We start from the raw sequence: 16,746 nt of genomic DNA, 5'->3' as shown, positions 1-16,746 counted from the left end.
AGTTATCAATATTGCGAGGGCTGTCGTCTTCGAAGTATTGAAATAGCATCAACAGATGATGTGAAGGAATGCAATTCAAAAGTTATTTTACCATAAATGAGCAAATGTGAACAACACAGTAATATTTTTAAACACGGCTATACAACAGTGGGATCACATTCCTTCTAATTCAAAATGATGCTGTGGTACCATGCTAAGTATATATGTAAGGTTATTAGAACATGCCTCCGAATCTAATGCGCATCCAATTTTCATCGGTTCAAAGTAAGAAAATAAAAGTTCACCTGAATGTAACATGCTCCTAATTCATAAAAGAAATATATAGTGCACCCCCACGTTCGTGATCTGAAAAAATGAGACAAGCAGTATTTACCTTTACAGATATACAGTGAAATCTTGACGTAATAAAATTCAAGGGACCGTGCCAAATTTTTCGTTATTCTGAAAGGTTGTTACAGCGAAAGCCCCAAAATTAACCATTTCGCCCATCAACCCATCAGTTGTCACCGTATGAACTATCCATGAAAATACTGTTGCTGTTTTCCATAGATTACACTGCCACACACCACCGCAGCACCGCAGCATAGATTGGCACATACAAAAGAAATACTGATGGCGAGAAATACACCGACAAAGAAGCTCCATGTTGCCTATAAAGCGTACTGTTTCTTTTTGTTTGTTTTTCACATTCCTTGCCATACCGCAACTGTTTCGCTTGAGGTGGGCACCTCAACTATTGAAAGTGCAAGCACACGTAAATGACACCATTTGGAAAGTGCAACCGTGTGGCATCTCCACAAGCACAGAGTTTACATTTCTTTGCGCGTGTAGCTAGTCTGACCTCGGAAAGAAGCACGAAAGAAAGAGGCATGCGCATAAAGACAGAAGAGACGCACCTCCGTTGCTAGGTGACACTTGTCTAGATGGAGAAGTGTCAAAACATGCTTGCAAAACATGTGTCATTGCCTTTGCAATAAAAAAAAAGAATAAGTAAAATGACCGCTCTTCCACTACTGTGAAGAGGGGTGCAAGTGAAGTTCGGGATCCACATCTCTTCGTTGTCGTAACGCCTCGACTTCGCGTTCCCTCACGGCGAGGTTGGCACGTCGACGACGAGCCCTTTCTCGGGCGATTTCCCGGCAGCTTTCATGAAATGCTGGCTGTTCTTTGGCCGAATGCACACTGCGTGGCCTGCTCCCACTGCCGTTCTTTCAATTCAGCCTGCTCTTCAGCAGAACGAACCAAACACGGCCTCTCCGTCTAACTGCTGCGCCTGAACTAGCGGAAAATGGTGGGCGTGATCACACCCTTTCCCTCCTCCGGATGGAAGGGACACCTGTAATTGGCTCGTGCTTTATGCTGTGTCTACTTCTTCATGCATATAAAACCCCGCTTTAAAGGTCGCATATGATGAACTGACAGTGGCTGAATCGGTTAGCATGGTGGTCTCGCAAACTGGAAGTCGACGGATCGTATCCACAGCTCGACAAGCAATATTTATTTTCGCACGTCTTGTTTTTGTTTTTTTTTGTATGGCAACTACAACATCGATGCCGACATGAGTGAGGCAATGCAAGCTTCGCTTGAAAAAGAAGAGTCGCCTTCCAGCGTTTTCTTTCCTCCGGCACCGTCTCTGGTTTTCTGAAACCATGCTCTGGGGCGTCCACTTTCTGTGCCTTCTTGTCTGCTAGCCTACTGTTCCAGCTGCTGTAAAGGGTGCACTGAAAATCACAAATCCCCAGATTTCGGAATATTAGTTCGTAGTACTGAGGCATTGTTAACATGACACAGAAACTGAATAACGATCATTATTCTGAAATGTTTGGTATTATGAAGTTTGTACTACTGAAATATTTGTACATTGAAGCTATAAGCAGTCAGCAGGGATTTCTGGAAAGTTTGTTAATGTGAAATGTTCGTTAATGTGGTAGTAATGAGGCTTCACTCTATATACATTTTTTAGCGAGCTTTCATAATAAAAGCGGCAAGTCGTCATCACCATTTGCGCTTCATTGCCCACAAATATCAAGCACACAGGGGCTGTATTCCCGAGCGATCACTTTAGATACTGCTATCACTTTCGCGAGACTCTGTATTGAACTTGTAGAGGTATGCAGCCCACGGCATACCTGTCACTTTGAGTTGATAGTGAACTTGGCGCAGTGCCGGAAATGCTTGCCGCCGATTACGCCGATGTATTCGGTGCCGAGTTGCACAAAACCTCGCTGAATTGATGGTATCTCTAGAAGTTATTGGCAGAGTACACCACTCTAGATTGCAGTTGAGCACAAAATGAATCAACAGCTACCTTGGCAAAAACGTGCTCTGTCAACATTTTGTGATGGCGACGATGCTGCATCTGGTGGCTTTGGTGGTAGGCTGTTGCCAACACCGTGAGTGCAGTTTCACATCCGATTGTAAAGTGCAGGCAATTTTCAGACCCATTTTCTCGGACAAAAGGGTGCGTGCTGAATTTAGGTAAATACAGTGTTTGAATGTGCAAAAACATGTGGTAATTTGAACTCATGATTTGAACAGACTGCACCCCCAGCCATGCTTCCAGCAGCAGTACACCAACCCATGGGTCTGTCGGACCGGGTAGCATGCCTATCGCTGCTGCTGCGAAGTCTGCAAGCACAAAAATACAGTCGGCATTTTCTGGACCTTAATTGTTTCTTGAAATTATCGATTTTGTTTTGCCAGAAGTTCTTTTTCTGACTTCACTTTTTTGTCCTCTCTGTGCCCCCCCCCCCTCTTTTATTTAGGTGTTGGCCACATCATCTGCTGACACAACTATCAAGCTTTGGTCTATCTCTGACTTTTCTTGTGTCAAGGTAATAGACTTTCACTGTCTTTGTCTAAGCCATTGCAGCGTTTTTTGTTAGTGTGGTCTTACAGGGACTTTATTAACTTGGCTAGGCTGCATCTCTTATGTGCAGTTTGTGCTGCATGTATGATAAATATCCTCTGCTGTACATGAGAAAATTTGTTGTTCCTAAAACATTGATAGCTATCAGTATGCCATACTTACCTGCCTCTGTGGCTGCTCTGTTTTGCTTGGGAGCATGGGGCCACAAGTTTGATTAATGGATTCAGCAGCAGTGTCCTGATGTGAGTTGGAAGGCAGTAATGATCATGCATGTTAACAAACCACAGGTGTCTAAAAGGTAATCTGGACTGCTTTACATAACTCATGTGTTGCTTTTGGATATGTAATCTCGTGGACTCATCACTTGTTTGTATTTCACTAATGTTGTTTAAGGATACCTGGAAGTCTGCTACACCTTTCTTAAGCTTTTTAACGGTGTTTGAAACAGAGGATAGTTTAATTAATGGCCATGTAGCGCTCACGTGAAGAAAATGCTGCTTGAAAAACGATGAATAAGAGAGCACTTTGTCGTAATATTTTCCCTTTTCTTCCCTTTCTTCCCCACATTTCAGACATTTGAAGGTCATGAGTGTTCTGTGCTCAAGGTAGTCTTTTTGGCTCATGGGATGCAGCTTCTTTCGAGGTAAGTCTTGGCAGTTAAAATTGCACTCCAGTTGAGCCCATACTACAAGATTGAAACACTGCTTCATATTAAAAAATCAGTCCCATTTACACATGCACACAGAAAGTTAAAATTTTTGGTGTCACTATGTTCGGTATCGGGGAAAAGGATTATGACTAAAATATAAAAAAGAACCTATTGACTCACCCAAACCTCATTAATATAGTGGTGGCTGTACTTCTTTAGCATCAGTTTCAATTGACCTTGAAAGGACTGATGGCAGATTGGATTTTTAAAAAATTGATGTAGATCCACACCTAGGCTTTTCGAGCATTGTGGCAGCTGTCATCTGTGTTTTCATTACGCTTCTTTCTCCCACTCTCCCACACCGTAACGTGCTCATATGTACCAGTTGAAAATGCAGATGTTAAGCAGCCTACATGAAACGCATGCTGACTTGGTTGTTGCAGTGCAAATTCATGCATGTTTTCAAGGCTTTGCAAACTTCTTTTTGTCATGTTCACTTTTAGCGGTGCTGATGGCAACTTGAAGCTGTGGAATGTGAATGCCAACGAGTGCGTGCAGACATTGGACAAACATGAGGACAAGGCTTGGGCACTCGCTGTCAGCTCTGACGAATCTCTGCTCATCACCGGTGCAGCTGACTCCACCATATTGGTCTGGAAGGTGCGGCAAGCTCTCGCTTTCTATCTTACGCTCCGACATGCCCAAACAGTGACATCAAGTTTTGTACGGCCATTGCAGCACAAGTATACATTACCGTATTTACCCGCGTATAACCCGCCCCTGCGTATAACCCGCACCCCTAACTTTGAACTCGGCGGAAAAAAAAAAAAAAGAACTCGCGTATAACCCGCACGTTTACCTGAAAAAAAAAAAATGAGCGCTAGAAAGATGCAACTCACACTCAGTGATCATTTCGTTTTCAGAACATTTATTCAAACGACCGCCACCACGTCACTGCTTATCCGATTCTTAATCGTCGCCGCTCTCACTACTGCCATCCGAGGCTTCATCGCCACTCTCAAAGACGTAGTCGTCCTCGGAACCATCCAGACTATTACTGATCGCACATTTTTTAAAGCTTTTGCGCACCAAATCGGCCGGTATCGCTTTCCACGCATCCACGATCCACTGGCACAGCAATGGAATATCAGGCCTTCGCACGCGTCCCGTCGGTGTGAGGCGTACATGCCGTCGGCCATCCACTGGGCATACAGCCGCTTCACGTGTGCCTTGAACGGCTTGTTCAGGCACACGTCGAGTGGCTGTAGCATGGACGTCATGCCGCCAGGTATTATGACGAGGTCGGTGCTGGTCTCGGCAAGGCGAGCCTTCACCGCATCAGTGCAGTGGCCTCTGAAGGAATCTAGTACGAGCATCGACCGGCGTGCCAGCAAGGCACCTGGTCTTCGCTCCCAGATTACTCGAAGCCAGTCACCGACTAGGCCACTGTTCATCCACGAATTTTCTTCCGCACGCACAACGATTCCTGGGGGCAGTGGAATGCTAGGTAGCGTCTTGCGTTTGAAAATCACATACGGGCGCAGTTTCGTGCCGTCAGCCAAAGCGCATAGCATGACTGTGCAGCGCAGCTTGGCATTTCCGCCGGTCAGCACGCCGACTGATTTGGAGCCCTTTTTTTCCATGGTCGTGTCCATCGGCATCTCAAAGTACACAGGTATTTGATCAGCATTTCCCACCTGAGACAGCAAATAGCTGTGCTCCTTCCGAAGTGCGATCACATATCGTTGAAAGTTCAACAACTTTTCCTCGTAGGCTTCAGGAAGCCGCTGGCACATGGTTGTTCGCCGCCGCATAGAAAATCCATGTCTTCGCATGAAGCGCTGAAGCCATCCACGGCTTGCACGAAACTCACGTGGAATGTTCAATTCCCGGGCCAACTTCAGGGCTTCCATTTGCGCCATCTCAGTCGAAACAGCGTGGCCACGACTTCTCTGCTCCTCAATGAACTTCGCAAGCTGCGTCTCGAGGTGGGGGTACGCGCCAGTCTTCGGACCCCGAAACGCTCGCCTGTTCCGGTTCGTTGCTTCGAGACTCTCTTTTTTTCTTCCTCCAGTCGCGAATGCACGACTCGTCGACGTCATGCTGTCTTGCAGCAGCTCTGTTGCCGATTTCTTCGGCAGCGGCTATAATCTTTAGCTTCTCTTTCGCTGTGAAACACTGCCGTCGAGTCGCACTCATGATGCCAAAACAAAGCAGGCAAACAGTGCAAACTGGGGTAAGTACACTAAACAGCGCCTAACGCGAGGCTCAACAATGCTGGCCTTTCGTTGGCCCTTCATCGGCTTGACAAGCGTCGATGACGATGGGGATGGCGGACTACACGGGGAGGCCGCCGCACATTGCGGTGAAGCCGACCCCCCCCCCCCCTCCCAAGGAAAAAATTCGCAGATAACCCGCACCCCCACTTTTTAAACGCGTTTTTTCACATTTTGGTGCGGGTTATACGCGAATAAATACGGTACTATGTTTACTCATGTAAGGCTGTATGTGAGACTTTCTAAAAAAGGGAGTTGGTAGTGTTTGAGCATGGCTTTGAGTCGAGCCCCACTTGTGAATGCAGATCTGCATATTAATTGAACCTGCTGTGTTTTGTTGCACTTTCAGGATTACACGTCAGAGGAGAGGCAGGAAGCTTTGGCAAAGCAGGAGGAATTGATTTTACAGTGAGTGAAAATTCATTTTGCTCTAAGTCCATTTGAAAACAAGACTTGAAATGCTTGGCCTGAAGGCAAGGCTTTTGCGTGCTGATTATGCCTCTCAGCTGTAAGTTGTGGCTAATATAGCACCCCCTTTTTTTTACCCCCTCATTGCTATTTGCTGATTTATTAGGGTATGCACATTACAAAATACCGTATTTACTCGCATAATGATCGCACTCACGTAATGATCGCACCCCTGAATTTTGTCGTCAAAATTCGATTTTTTTTCTTCCCTGTGTAGTGATCGCACCCTGAACTTGTCGCAGTGATATGTTGTGTGCCAAGTCTAACTAATGATGATCGCACTTACCATCTGTCAAATGCTATGCGGATGACTCTTGAAGACATACCAAGTGGTCTGCACGCATTCAACATTCTTAAGCAGATCGCCCATTTCATTCCTTTCAACACTTTCTGCACTTGCATGAAAAAAAAAAGCTACAACCAAACTTGCCTCGGCTTTATTATTTGTAGGCTTCATAATGGTTTTGGTTAACAACGACAACAACAACATAAAGGGCTCCTTTCGGTTCTTCTCGTCTGCACTCATGGACATGCAATAAATCGCAATCGGCAACAATAGTGGCCACGTTTACACTGATACATTAGATGTGTACCCTATTCATACGCCGAAGCTTGTAACGCAGCTAAGATATTTGCTCACCCTTAGCAGAAATGTGCCATATTAGGATAGCAGTGAAAACAAATGCCGCAGTTTCCGCAAAATGCCCGCCATGTGTTTCTATGTCACTGGCAGTTCAAAGTGGACATGGCTACATTATTGTCACAAACTTGCTGATATTAACAGTATTATTCATTACTGATGCAGAAGAAACTGTTTCAATGTGTGTAATGTACTTGCGAGAAGAAAAATAATCGCGTTCGGCGCGTTTGGCTTGCCGTGCCGGCCACCATTTTTGTTTTCATGTCCCGCACTGACAGTAGCATCCGCCTGCTAGAAAATGTTTCTTTTCTTGGGAAATTTAACCCGCGTAATGTCGCACCCCTGAATTTCTGTCAATTTTTTTTACAAAGAAGTGCAATCATTATGCGAGTAAATACGGTATGACTGTCTCAAATTGCATCGTTTACAGAATTTCAGATTCTTCCAGAGAAGCATGAAAAAGCTCATAATCTTTTGTAGGCATAAGGCAGTTTTCGTGCACACACAATGTGAGTTTAAGGTGCATGGTGTAAGCTGAATTTTCCTATGAGCAGAACGGTTCTGGGAACCTAAATGTAGTTTTCTCACAGATTTAGTGCAACTTTTCTAAGCTGAAATCATAAAATGGACAGATTTCCTGCTGCCTTTGTGCTTATCTTATGAGGCTTTCCAATGTCAGCACACAAGTGCTGACAATTTCTCAAAAGGTGCTTTTGTAAGGACATTTTTAGAGCACTTCCACATGATGCTGTTTGCCCACTCAAAAATGCCATCAATAATAACCTTTTCAGTGTGTAAATGGTTGTAGCAGTAAATGGCATGACAATATGAATAAATTAAGATGAATTAAATGTAAAAGTGTGCAGCAGTGGAGGGGTGGATGTTAAAACCAGCAACCTTTACTTTTGATATGTTGCTCCAACCTCACAGCTACAATGCATAGCATAATTTTCATGCATACTTTGTCCAGCTACTGATGTGTACAGGCAGCTACAAAAATAATTTTCGCTGAACAAGTGGGAACTCATGAAAGAAGTTGTACTGCAGGCACTATATAAGATGTGCAAATGGCAACTGAGGCCAACTGCCACACATTCTGCTAGTAGCTCACATAATTTTTAGACTGAAGAAGAGTGCGTGAAAGCTTCATTGTGCTTTAGGGTGTGGTGAAACTTAATCAGCAAAACTTTATCAGCATACCTCAGTCTTCACATGTGCATGCATGCTAAATGTGTTTGTGATTAATTGGATTGTATGTATCCTTCCTTCCTCCGTTCTCTTATTCAGGGAGCAACAGCTTAGCAACTTGCTCAAGGAAAAGAAGTGGACTAAGGCCTTGCAGCTCGCACTTAGACTTGAGCATCCGTTCAGGGCACTGAACATCATCAAGGGTGTGTGGTGGTGGTTTGCAACATTTCTAAGCAGTGAATGCATGTAGTTATGCAGCAAAAAATGGTTAGCACTAAAGGGGCCCTGAAGCACTATTCTAACTAATCAATAAATGGCCTCGCTATTCCCATAAATGTCATGCCGCAGAATTATTTTCAATCCTTAAACTGTAAGTGGAGTTATTGTACCAATACACTGCTTTCTCTCTCTTTTCGTCTCTGCTAAAGCCCTGTAAGCTACACTTCTGAAAAGCCAAGAGGGCAGAGGGCCAGGCAAAAGTTGTGTTGCCACGAAAAAAGGGCTTGTAGTGGCACCAAGGTGCAGTCGCAGTAGACTACGCCACGCAGCACGCCACTGCCATCTCAGAGGCCATGTGCAGCGGGCAAAGTGGCTCGCAGTGCAAAGACGAAATGATTTTTCTGTCTTTTTGAAATTGCAGACATATATGTTTTTCATTTATTGAACTCAAAATTAGCAATTATACATATTACTGAGAATGTGCTCGCGATCATGAAATCAGCCAGTAGAGTTTGTGGGCCAACTGCTTTCAATGACGACATTGCAAGTGCGAGAGCAAACGACTGTTCACTGCTTTTAATGCGATATTGTAAATTGCATGCTGCATGCAGTGTAATAATATTTGGCTCTCATGTCCATGGGAGCCTCGTTAACAGATCATTAACTAATTCAAGCATGAACCATCTAGCCCAAGCAAGAGTTTTACTCGTTAACAGATTGTCAATATTTCTTTCCTACGTTCAAAAAGTGCTTCAGGACCCCTTTAACTTGAAAGTCAGTTCAGTGTTTCTCATTCTACATATTGATGATTTTATGTGAATTACTATACACTTAGCAAAAAAACTTGTATAAGCCTGAACTGCTTCAGCTATGTTGAGTATAGGATACATGTAATTATTTCAAGTTTGGCAAGTTTATTGTGTAAGTAAAACAGTTCAAGGTTTATAAATGCTTCACTGTTTACATTTTTTGAATCTTCCGGCTTTGCTTCTTCTATTACAATTTAATGCTTATGTTACCCATAGCCTGTTTGCCTTCTGGTGAACCTTTTTCAGATAATAGCAAATCACTCTGCAAGCTCTTCATTGCAGCTCTTCTGTATAATTTGTTCATGGTTTCTCAATGGAGTAGTGCTTGTCTTCTTGTATTGTTGTCCCACACAGCCTGTTCTTTCTCTTCTCTAGAGATACTTCTGGAGGATGCATGGGATGAAAAGCTGACAAAGGCCTTGTCACCACTGAGGGATGATCAAATAGGTGGGCCTGTTTTTCTAAAAATGGTCAAACGTCGCGTGCATAGCTGGAGCTGTGCTTCTGAATTTAGCAGTGTGCGTGAGATCAATGTTGTTATTTCAGTGGAACAATTGGGAAGAAGTAGAGAGACAAGTCATCACTGAAGAAAGTTTACCCTGTCATTGGTGTCGTATAGGTCATTATAGCATTTCGAGAATGACTCGTGAAGCTGCCTTGACAAAGGTGCATCAACCAACTGAAGCACTGGCCAGTTTGTCTAAACCACCCTATACTGGTTGGGCTTTTCTTCATAGTGTGTTTTCTATCTTTCATGCCAAGCATCTTGACTTTGGACATCAGAACTTAAGGAAGTGTTGAGCACCAGATTGCAAGTTCAGTTCTTGACCATGATGGTGGCTTTTCAGTGGGGTCAGGACATAAAAATACTTGTGCATTGAGCATTACGTTCATGTTAAAGAACCCTGGATGGTCAGAGGTCTGGATCACATCACCACAGCCTCTTATAGCCCCTGTGTTGCTTTAGCATGTTAAACATCATAAATGAACCAATCGTACTTTCTTGGGACACATTTCCAACACAAATTCTGTGAATGAAACAGCATGTTATAGTACTCATGATCTCAATGCCTTCTGTCTCAACAGATCTTCTGCTCAAGTTTGCATCCACTTGGAACACAAACAGCAAGCACAGTGCAGCGGCCCAGGCAGTTCTCAATGTCGTGCTCAAATCGCACTCCCCAAAACATCTGCTGGGGATGCCCAACAGTCGTGCCAGCATTGAAGCTTTCATCCCCTACACAGGTCAGTTTCCACTTGTCACAAATGCCTCTCGATAACTGTGTCAGTCGTTTAATAAGCGCCACAGTTTGTGACACCCCTTCTGTCACCTTCTACACCTGCCAGGTCAAGTCTGTTGTGCATAGTGTCACATGACAGACAATGCAGATGGTTCACATGCAACACAGCCTCTGAAATTAAAGGCATACTCCCAGTCTTGGATGCCAAGTTGCTCATGATTTGTCCTAGTTGCCATCATGTGGCAGCGTGCATAATGAAATTGATGCAGCAGGCATCGCAGGCAGTGGTAAGAGGCCACATTATTGCAGCACTCCAAAGAACAGTGTGAACACTGATCAAACAACATGTTAGAGTTTATGTAACTGTTATGGACGCAGTCATGATTGTAAGCCCTAGGTTTAGGTTTCAGCAAACCTGTAATAATAAGTACAGATTCATAGCAAAAGTTCCGACCATTGGTTTGTTTTACTAATCTGCCACTACAGAACCATGTGCAACCTTTAAATAATTAGTTGGTCACATGGATAACATTGGTTGCATAAAGGTCTTACAAATATATCTTCAGCAATTCACATGCTTTAAATTTTAAATGTTTAAATTGATGTGCTTAATTAAATAGATAAAGAAAGGCTTGGAAGAAAGAAAATATGGGTCGCAACATGCACTTACTGCGTATGCTGGCTGCTGTAAAATCATGGCTTGGTGGTTTAAGCAATACTGGTATGAGATCAAATATAAATAATGTTTTGCACTTCGTGCAGCTAATATTTCCAGGTTGAATAAGCACATAAAAAGAAGCTGGTTTCAGAAGGCAATATAAGTGGTGTGGGAATACAGCACAGATTGTTTATAATGTGAGCTGCCTGAATTCTGAATTTGTGCACTGTAAGCAGTACTGCACTATAGCCAAAACAAAATTTTTCAAAGGCTGTGAGTAACATGTAGATCAAGCAAATGCGTGTCTGGGAAGTGCATGTCCGGGATGTGCCCTCACTTTCATTGGCCCCGCTTTTCATACGGTGGAATCTCGATAAATGGGAATCGATTAAACGAAACTGCCTCTTAAGTGGAACACCATCCTCATGGTTGATTGGTTTTGTATTCATGCAATTGTATTCAGCTATGTCTCTCAGTAAATGGAACTCCTGATAAACGGAGCCAATTTCTCTGGTCCCTTGAGGTTCCATTTAAAGAGAGCCCACTAAATATAGAGGTCTGGCGTATGATCAAACGCACAAGCTGAACTGAAGGCAACACGCTTGAAGTGGGATTTGCAGTTAATTATCTGGCAACAACCACAAATGCATATAGCGAGAGTTCACGCGCGTACTGGTAGGAATGGCAAAAGCTCGCATTTAGACAGCGTTCTGAACTGGTGAATTTGCATAATGCACTTTAAACTAACATTGTGATGGGTGAACAGGAAATGCACTCTCTGTCTCAATTGATTTTTCTGCGGTGCTGGAGTTGTAAAGAAAACAACAAATTCATTTTACCATCGAAATTTGTTTTTATGGCCTGGCAGATAATTCTGACATTTTTGAGACCCTGCCCATGCCTGAATATATCAGTCTGCAAATCTATTTACTTTCTGCACACAAAGTAAAGAGCTAGAACGTGACAATGCGCATGCATTCGGTGCAGATCGCACACCGTTGACAAGCCGCCAGAGCAAAAGTTTCTCAGTTGCCTAGGCAACACCTGAGTGCCTTCTAAGCCAGCGCTCTGCCTCCACATCTTTTTTTTTTTCTCTATTCCTTGATTGTTCACTAGCTTTACATGTCCTTCTCCACCTCATCGTTAGCCTAGTCGCTCTCCCCTTGGCTGGCGCACCTCGCTGAGAAGCGTGCTCGTTACGTCGCTTGTCTATGGGATTTTTCGGCAGCCACATCATAAGCAGTATTTCGTCTCATGTGGCTCCACTATAAGCAACGTTTGTCTGCATTGAGTTCTATGGGAAGATAAACGGGAGTCGGGAAAGACTGTATTATATACGTTCCTGCACTATAAGCGGTTAAATTATAGGTTGTCTAAGCTGTATTGCAATACTATATGAATACAAATCAAATACCGTATTTACTTGCATAATGATCGCACTTGCGTAATGATCGCACCCCTAAATTTTGTCGTCAAAATTATGTTTTTTTATTTCCTGTGTAATGATCGCACCCCAAACTTGCCGCAGCGATATGTCATGTGCCAAGTCTAGCTAATAATTATGTCGCTTACCATCTGTCGAATGCTATGCAAATGACTCCTCAAGACAAGCCAAGCGGTCTGCATGCACCGAACATTCTCAAGTAGATCCCTCATTTTATTACTTTAATCACTTTCCGCACTTCCATGACAAAAATAGGTACAACCAAACTTGTCTTTATTATGGGTAGGCGTTATAATGGTTGTGGTCAACAAAAACCAAAAAGGCGCCTTTCGATTCTTTTCATCTACACTCGTGGGCATGTAACAAATCGCGAGCGGCAATTATAGTAGCCATGTTTAAACTGATACGTTAAAAGTGTACCTTATTCATACGCCGATGCTTATAACACAGCTAAGATATTCGCCCACCCTTAGCGGAAACGTGCCGTATTAGGATAGTAGTGAAGACAGATGCCGCAGTTTCCGCAGCGTGCCAGCCATGCGTTTCTATGTCACTGGCAGCTAAGTGTGCCCATCTGTTTCTGTGCCCTCAAAGTGGACATGTCTACGTTATTGCCGGAAACTTGCCGATATTAATGATATTATTCATCACTGATATGGAAGAAACTGTTTCAATGCACGTAATGTACTCACGAGGAAAACAAAATTCGCGTTCAGCGTGTTCAGCTTGCTCTGCCGGCCGCCATTTTTGTTCTGGTGTCCTGCACCCACATCCCGCAGCAAACGCGAGAAGAAAAAAAACAATTTTTTCGTTTCGCGGGAAATTTAACCAGCGTAATGATTGCACCCCTGAATTAGCATCAATTTTTCTGACAAAAAAGTGCGATCATTATGCAAGTAAATACAGTAGCGAAAACTCGAATAATTCGATTCGTAAATCATATACAGTGAACTCTCACTTGAGTGAACTTCAAAAGACCGAAGGAAATAGTTCACTTAACTGAAAGTTCACTAAACTGAATATTCACTAGATCAGCATAAGACATGGCATACATAGTCAAAAGTTTGAAAGTGCAATTCATGGAGCAAAAGACGTGGCATCTATATTGTTAGAAAGGTGTGAAATGGAATTTGTACATATCAACAAGTACAAGGTTCATAACAGTTATAATGCTGCCTTTCTCACTTAGAAAAGAAATCTGTAATCTTCTTCTCCACTTGTACTTTTAAAACACAGGAAGTAACAAAACTGTCCAAAGAGTCAATGTTTTTGTACACTTCTTCTGGCACAGCTTGCTGTTGAGACACAAAGTCTCTCAACTTTCCAATGTACCCTGCAAACTCAGCTAGAGTTATAGGCCTTGAAACTGGCTTGCTTAGCAGTTGCCTCTTCTTCGTCTTCTTCGAAAGAAAGAGACGACGACCATGCCACGACTAGCCGGTCGGAAAAAAAGACACCACGTGGTTTGTGGTGTGACAGATCGCCGCTTTGCTCTGGCGGCGTTGTAAGCGCCAGCGATGTTACTTTGTTCATGGCCTCTGAGATTACACGCTTGCTCGTTTTGTGCGGGCGATCTCGGAGGCCATGCCTCGTTGCCGTTCATTTTTCGCGCCGCCGCTTTGCCCCAGGGGCGCTGTAGCGCCAGCGACGTTACATTGCCGCTGGAGCGGCGGTTTGATGAGGGCGGGTACCTGTTCTGATCGTAAAAATAAGCCTTGGTCCTCTGAGCGAGTTCGTTAAACTGAAAAATATTGACTGTTTCGAAATTCGTTTAAGTGAAACATATTTGCATAGAATCTATAAGAAAACTGCCGGGGATGTTTAAAAAGTTCGTTATTCTGAAATATTCGATAAACCGACGTTCGTACAACTGAGAGTTTACTGTATATACAATTCGTTTTTTTTTTTTTAATATTCAGTATACTTGGTTAAAGACCTGGCCATGGTCCGTTGATGCAAGGTTCATCCAGGTCGACAAGATCGATCGAAATAATTCCCATAGGTGACACGGAATGAGGGAACGGTGACAAAAGCATGTATGGAAACTGTAAAGCATGTTTGATAGTAGGGCTGATTAGCAACCAAAGGCATGCACATTGTATTGGATACGAATGTTCACACAAGCAGTTCAGTCTGCCTTAACACATACAAATTTGGCATGCACGCTCTTTGTTTACTTACCGACTAGTTGCCCGTGGGCCCAAACACTGTTTCAACAGTAACCTGTACAAACACATTAGCAACAAGCCGCTGGCCAATTTGCTGCTGGCCGAAGCGATAATGGGCTGCACGCTGTTGCCTTCCGCAACAGCGTGCAGCCCATTATCGCTTCGGCCAGCAGCAAATTTTCATCCCAACCACCCTGCTTAAGGCCATTAGGCATGATTGGTGTTGTTCCATTGGGTGTTAACAGCTGTAGTTGCGATGTAGTGCTGCATTGATGCAGATCTATTCGTGGTGACCACATACTCAGGCAGCCAACAATCCACCTCACTATGAAGGTGATTGTATAGAATGGCACCAACATTGTTTATGTCCACCATCTTTGCGACAAACTGTACGGTGGCGTCACAGATGTGGGTGCTGTTAGTTGGTGCACATTGGTACGTTTTTATAGCTTCAAGAAACGCATAGCATGACTAGCTCCGGAGTTGCACATCATCATCGTCATCAGCTTATTTTATGTGCACTGCAGGATAAAGCCCTCTCCCTGTAATCTCCAATTACCCCTGTCCTGCGCCAACAGATTCCAGCTAGTGCCTCCGAATTTCTTAATTTCATCACCCCACATAGTCTCCTGCTGTCCTCGACTGCGCTTCCCTTCTCTTCATACCCATTCTGTAACCCTAATGGTCCACCGGTTATCTAACCAATGGAGCTGGGCAGGTCATTACATGACCTGCCCAGCTCCATTTCTTTCTCTTAATGTCAATTAGAATATCAGCTGTCCTTGCTTGCTCTTTTGCTCTTAACGTTATGCCTAGCATTCTTCATTCCATCGCTCTTCGCACGGTCCTTAATTTGTTTTCAAGCTTTGTCAGTCTCCAAGTTCCTGCCCCATATGTCAGCACCGGTAGAATGCATTGATTGTACACCTTTCCTTTTAATGATAGTGGTAAGCTTCTAGTCAGGATCTGACAATGCCTGCTGAATGTGCTCTAGCCATTTTTATTCTTCTGCAAATTTCCTTCTCATGATCAGGGTCCCCTGTGAGTAATTGACCTAGGTAAACGTACTCCTTCATAAACTCTACAGGCTTACTGGCAATCCTGAACTCTTGTTCCCTTGCCCGGCTATTGATCATTATCTTTGTCTTCTGCATATTAATTTTCAACTCCACTCTTATACTCTCCCTGTTAAGATTCTCAATCATTTGTTGTAACTCATCCCCAGTGTTGCTGAATGGGACAATGTCATCTGCAAATCGAAGGTTGCTGAGATATTCACCATTGATCCTTACTGCTAAGCCTTCCCAGTTTAATAGCTTCAATACTTCTTCCAAGCATGCAGTGTATAGCATTGAAGAGCTTGTGTTTCCTTGTTTGACCTTTTATAGGTATCTTTTTACTTGTGGAGAACTAAAGTAGCTGTGGAATCTCTGTATGTACTTTCCAAGATATATACGTAAGCATCCTGTACTCCTTGATTACGTAATGCCTCTATGACTGCTGGTGTCTCGACTGAATCAAATGCCTTTTCGTAATCTATGAGAGCCATATATAGAGGCTGATTGCGCGCTGCGAATTTCTCGGTTACCTGACTGATGACATCAATGTGATATATTGTAGAGTATCCCTTCCTGAAACCTGCCTGTTCCCTCGGTTGGCCAGTGTTGGCCGTATTCTAATGGAGATTATCTTGGTGAATATTTTATATGATATTGGAAGTAAGCTAATGAGCCTATAATTTTTCAATTCTTTAACATTTCCCTTTTTGTGGATTAGTATAATGTTGGCATTCTTCCAGTTCTCTGGGACCTTTGAAGTCGATAGACAGTTTGTATAAATGGCCGCAAGTTTTTCAAGCATTATGTCTCCACCATCTTTGATTAAATCGACTAGTAGTCCAGCTTCTCCTGCCGCTCTTCCTTGTTTCATGTCTTGCAAGGCCCTTCAAACTTCATTGCTAGTTATAGGAGGAGCCTCTGTAGCCTGTTCATTACCACTTCGAATGGAGGTATCGTGGCTGCTTTGGGTACTGTACAGGTCAGTATAGAATTCTTCTGTTGCTTTTACTATATCTTCAAGATTGCTAATGATATTACCCTGCCTGTCTTTCAGTGCAT

At 43.4% G+C, this 16,746-nt stretch overlaps 1 protein-coding gene across 1 annotated transcript in view; it reads left to right on the top strand.

Moving 5' to 3' along the window:
• Positions 1 to 16,746, top strand: part of LOC142582831 (transducin beta-like protein 3) — a 41,521-nt gene that overhangs the window by 21,516 nt on the left and 3,259 nt on the right. The window contains exons 14-20 of the mRNA XM_075692891.1: positions 2,766 to 2,834; positions 3,442 to 3,512; positions 4,022 to 4,178; positions 6,144 to 6,202; positions 8,190 to 8,293; positions 9,494 to 9,565; positions 10,205 to 10,363. Coding sequence (XP_075549006.1) covers positions 2,766 to 2,834; positions 3,442 to 3,512; positions 4,022 to 4,178; positions 6,144 to 6,202; positions 8,190 to 8,293; positions 9,494 to 9,565; positions 10,205 to 10,363 — 691 coding nt within the window. The remainder of the gene's footprint in view (positions 1 to 2,765; positions 2,835 to 3,441; positions 3,513 to 4,021; positions 4,179 to 6,143; positions 6,203 to 8,189; positions 8,294 to 9,493; positions 9,566 to 10,204; positions 10,364 to 16,746) is intronic.

This window comes from Dermacentor variabilis, chromosome 5 (genome assembly GCF_050947875.1).
Source record: "Dermacentor variabilis isolate Ectoservices chromosome 5, ASM5094787v1, whole genome shotgun sequence".
NCBI classification, from domain to species: domain Eukaryota; kingdom Metazoa; phylum Arthropoda; class Arachnida; order Ixodida; family Ixodidae; genus Dermacentor; species Dermacentor variabilis.
The sequence above is the reverse complement of the archived record's forward strand: the minus strand, read 5'-3'. Positions and strand labels throughout refer to the sequence as shown.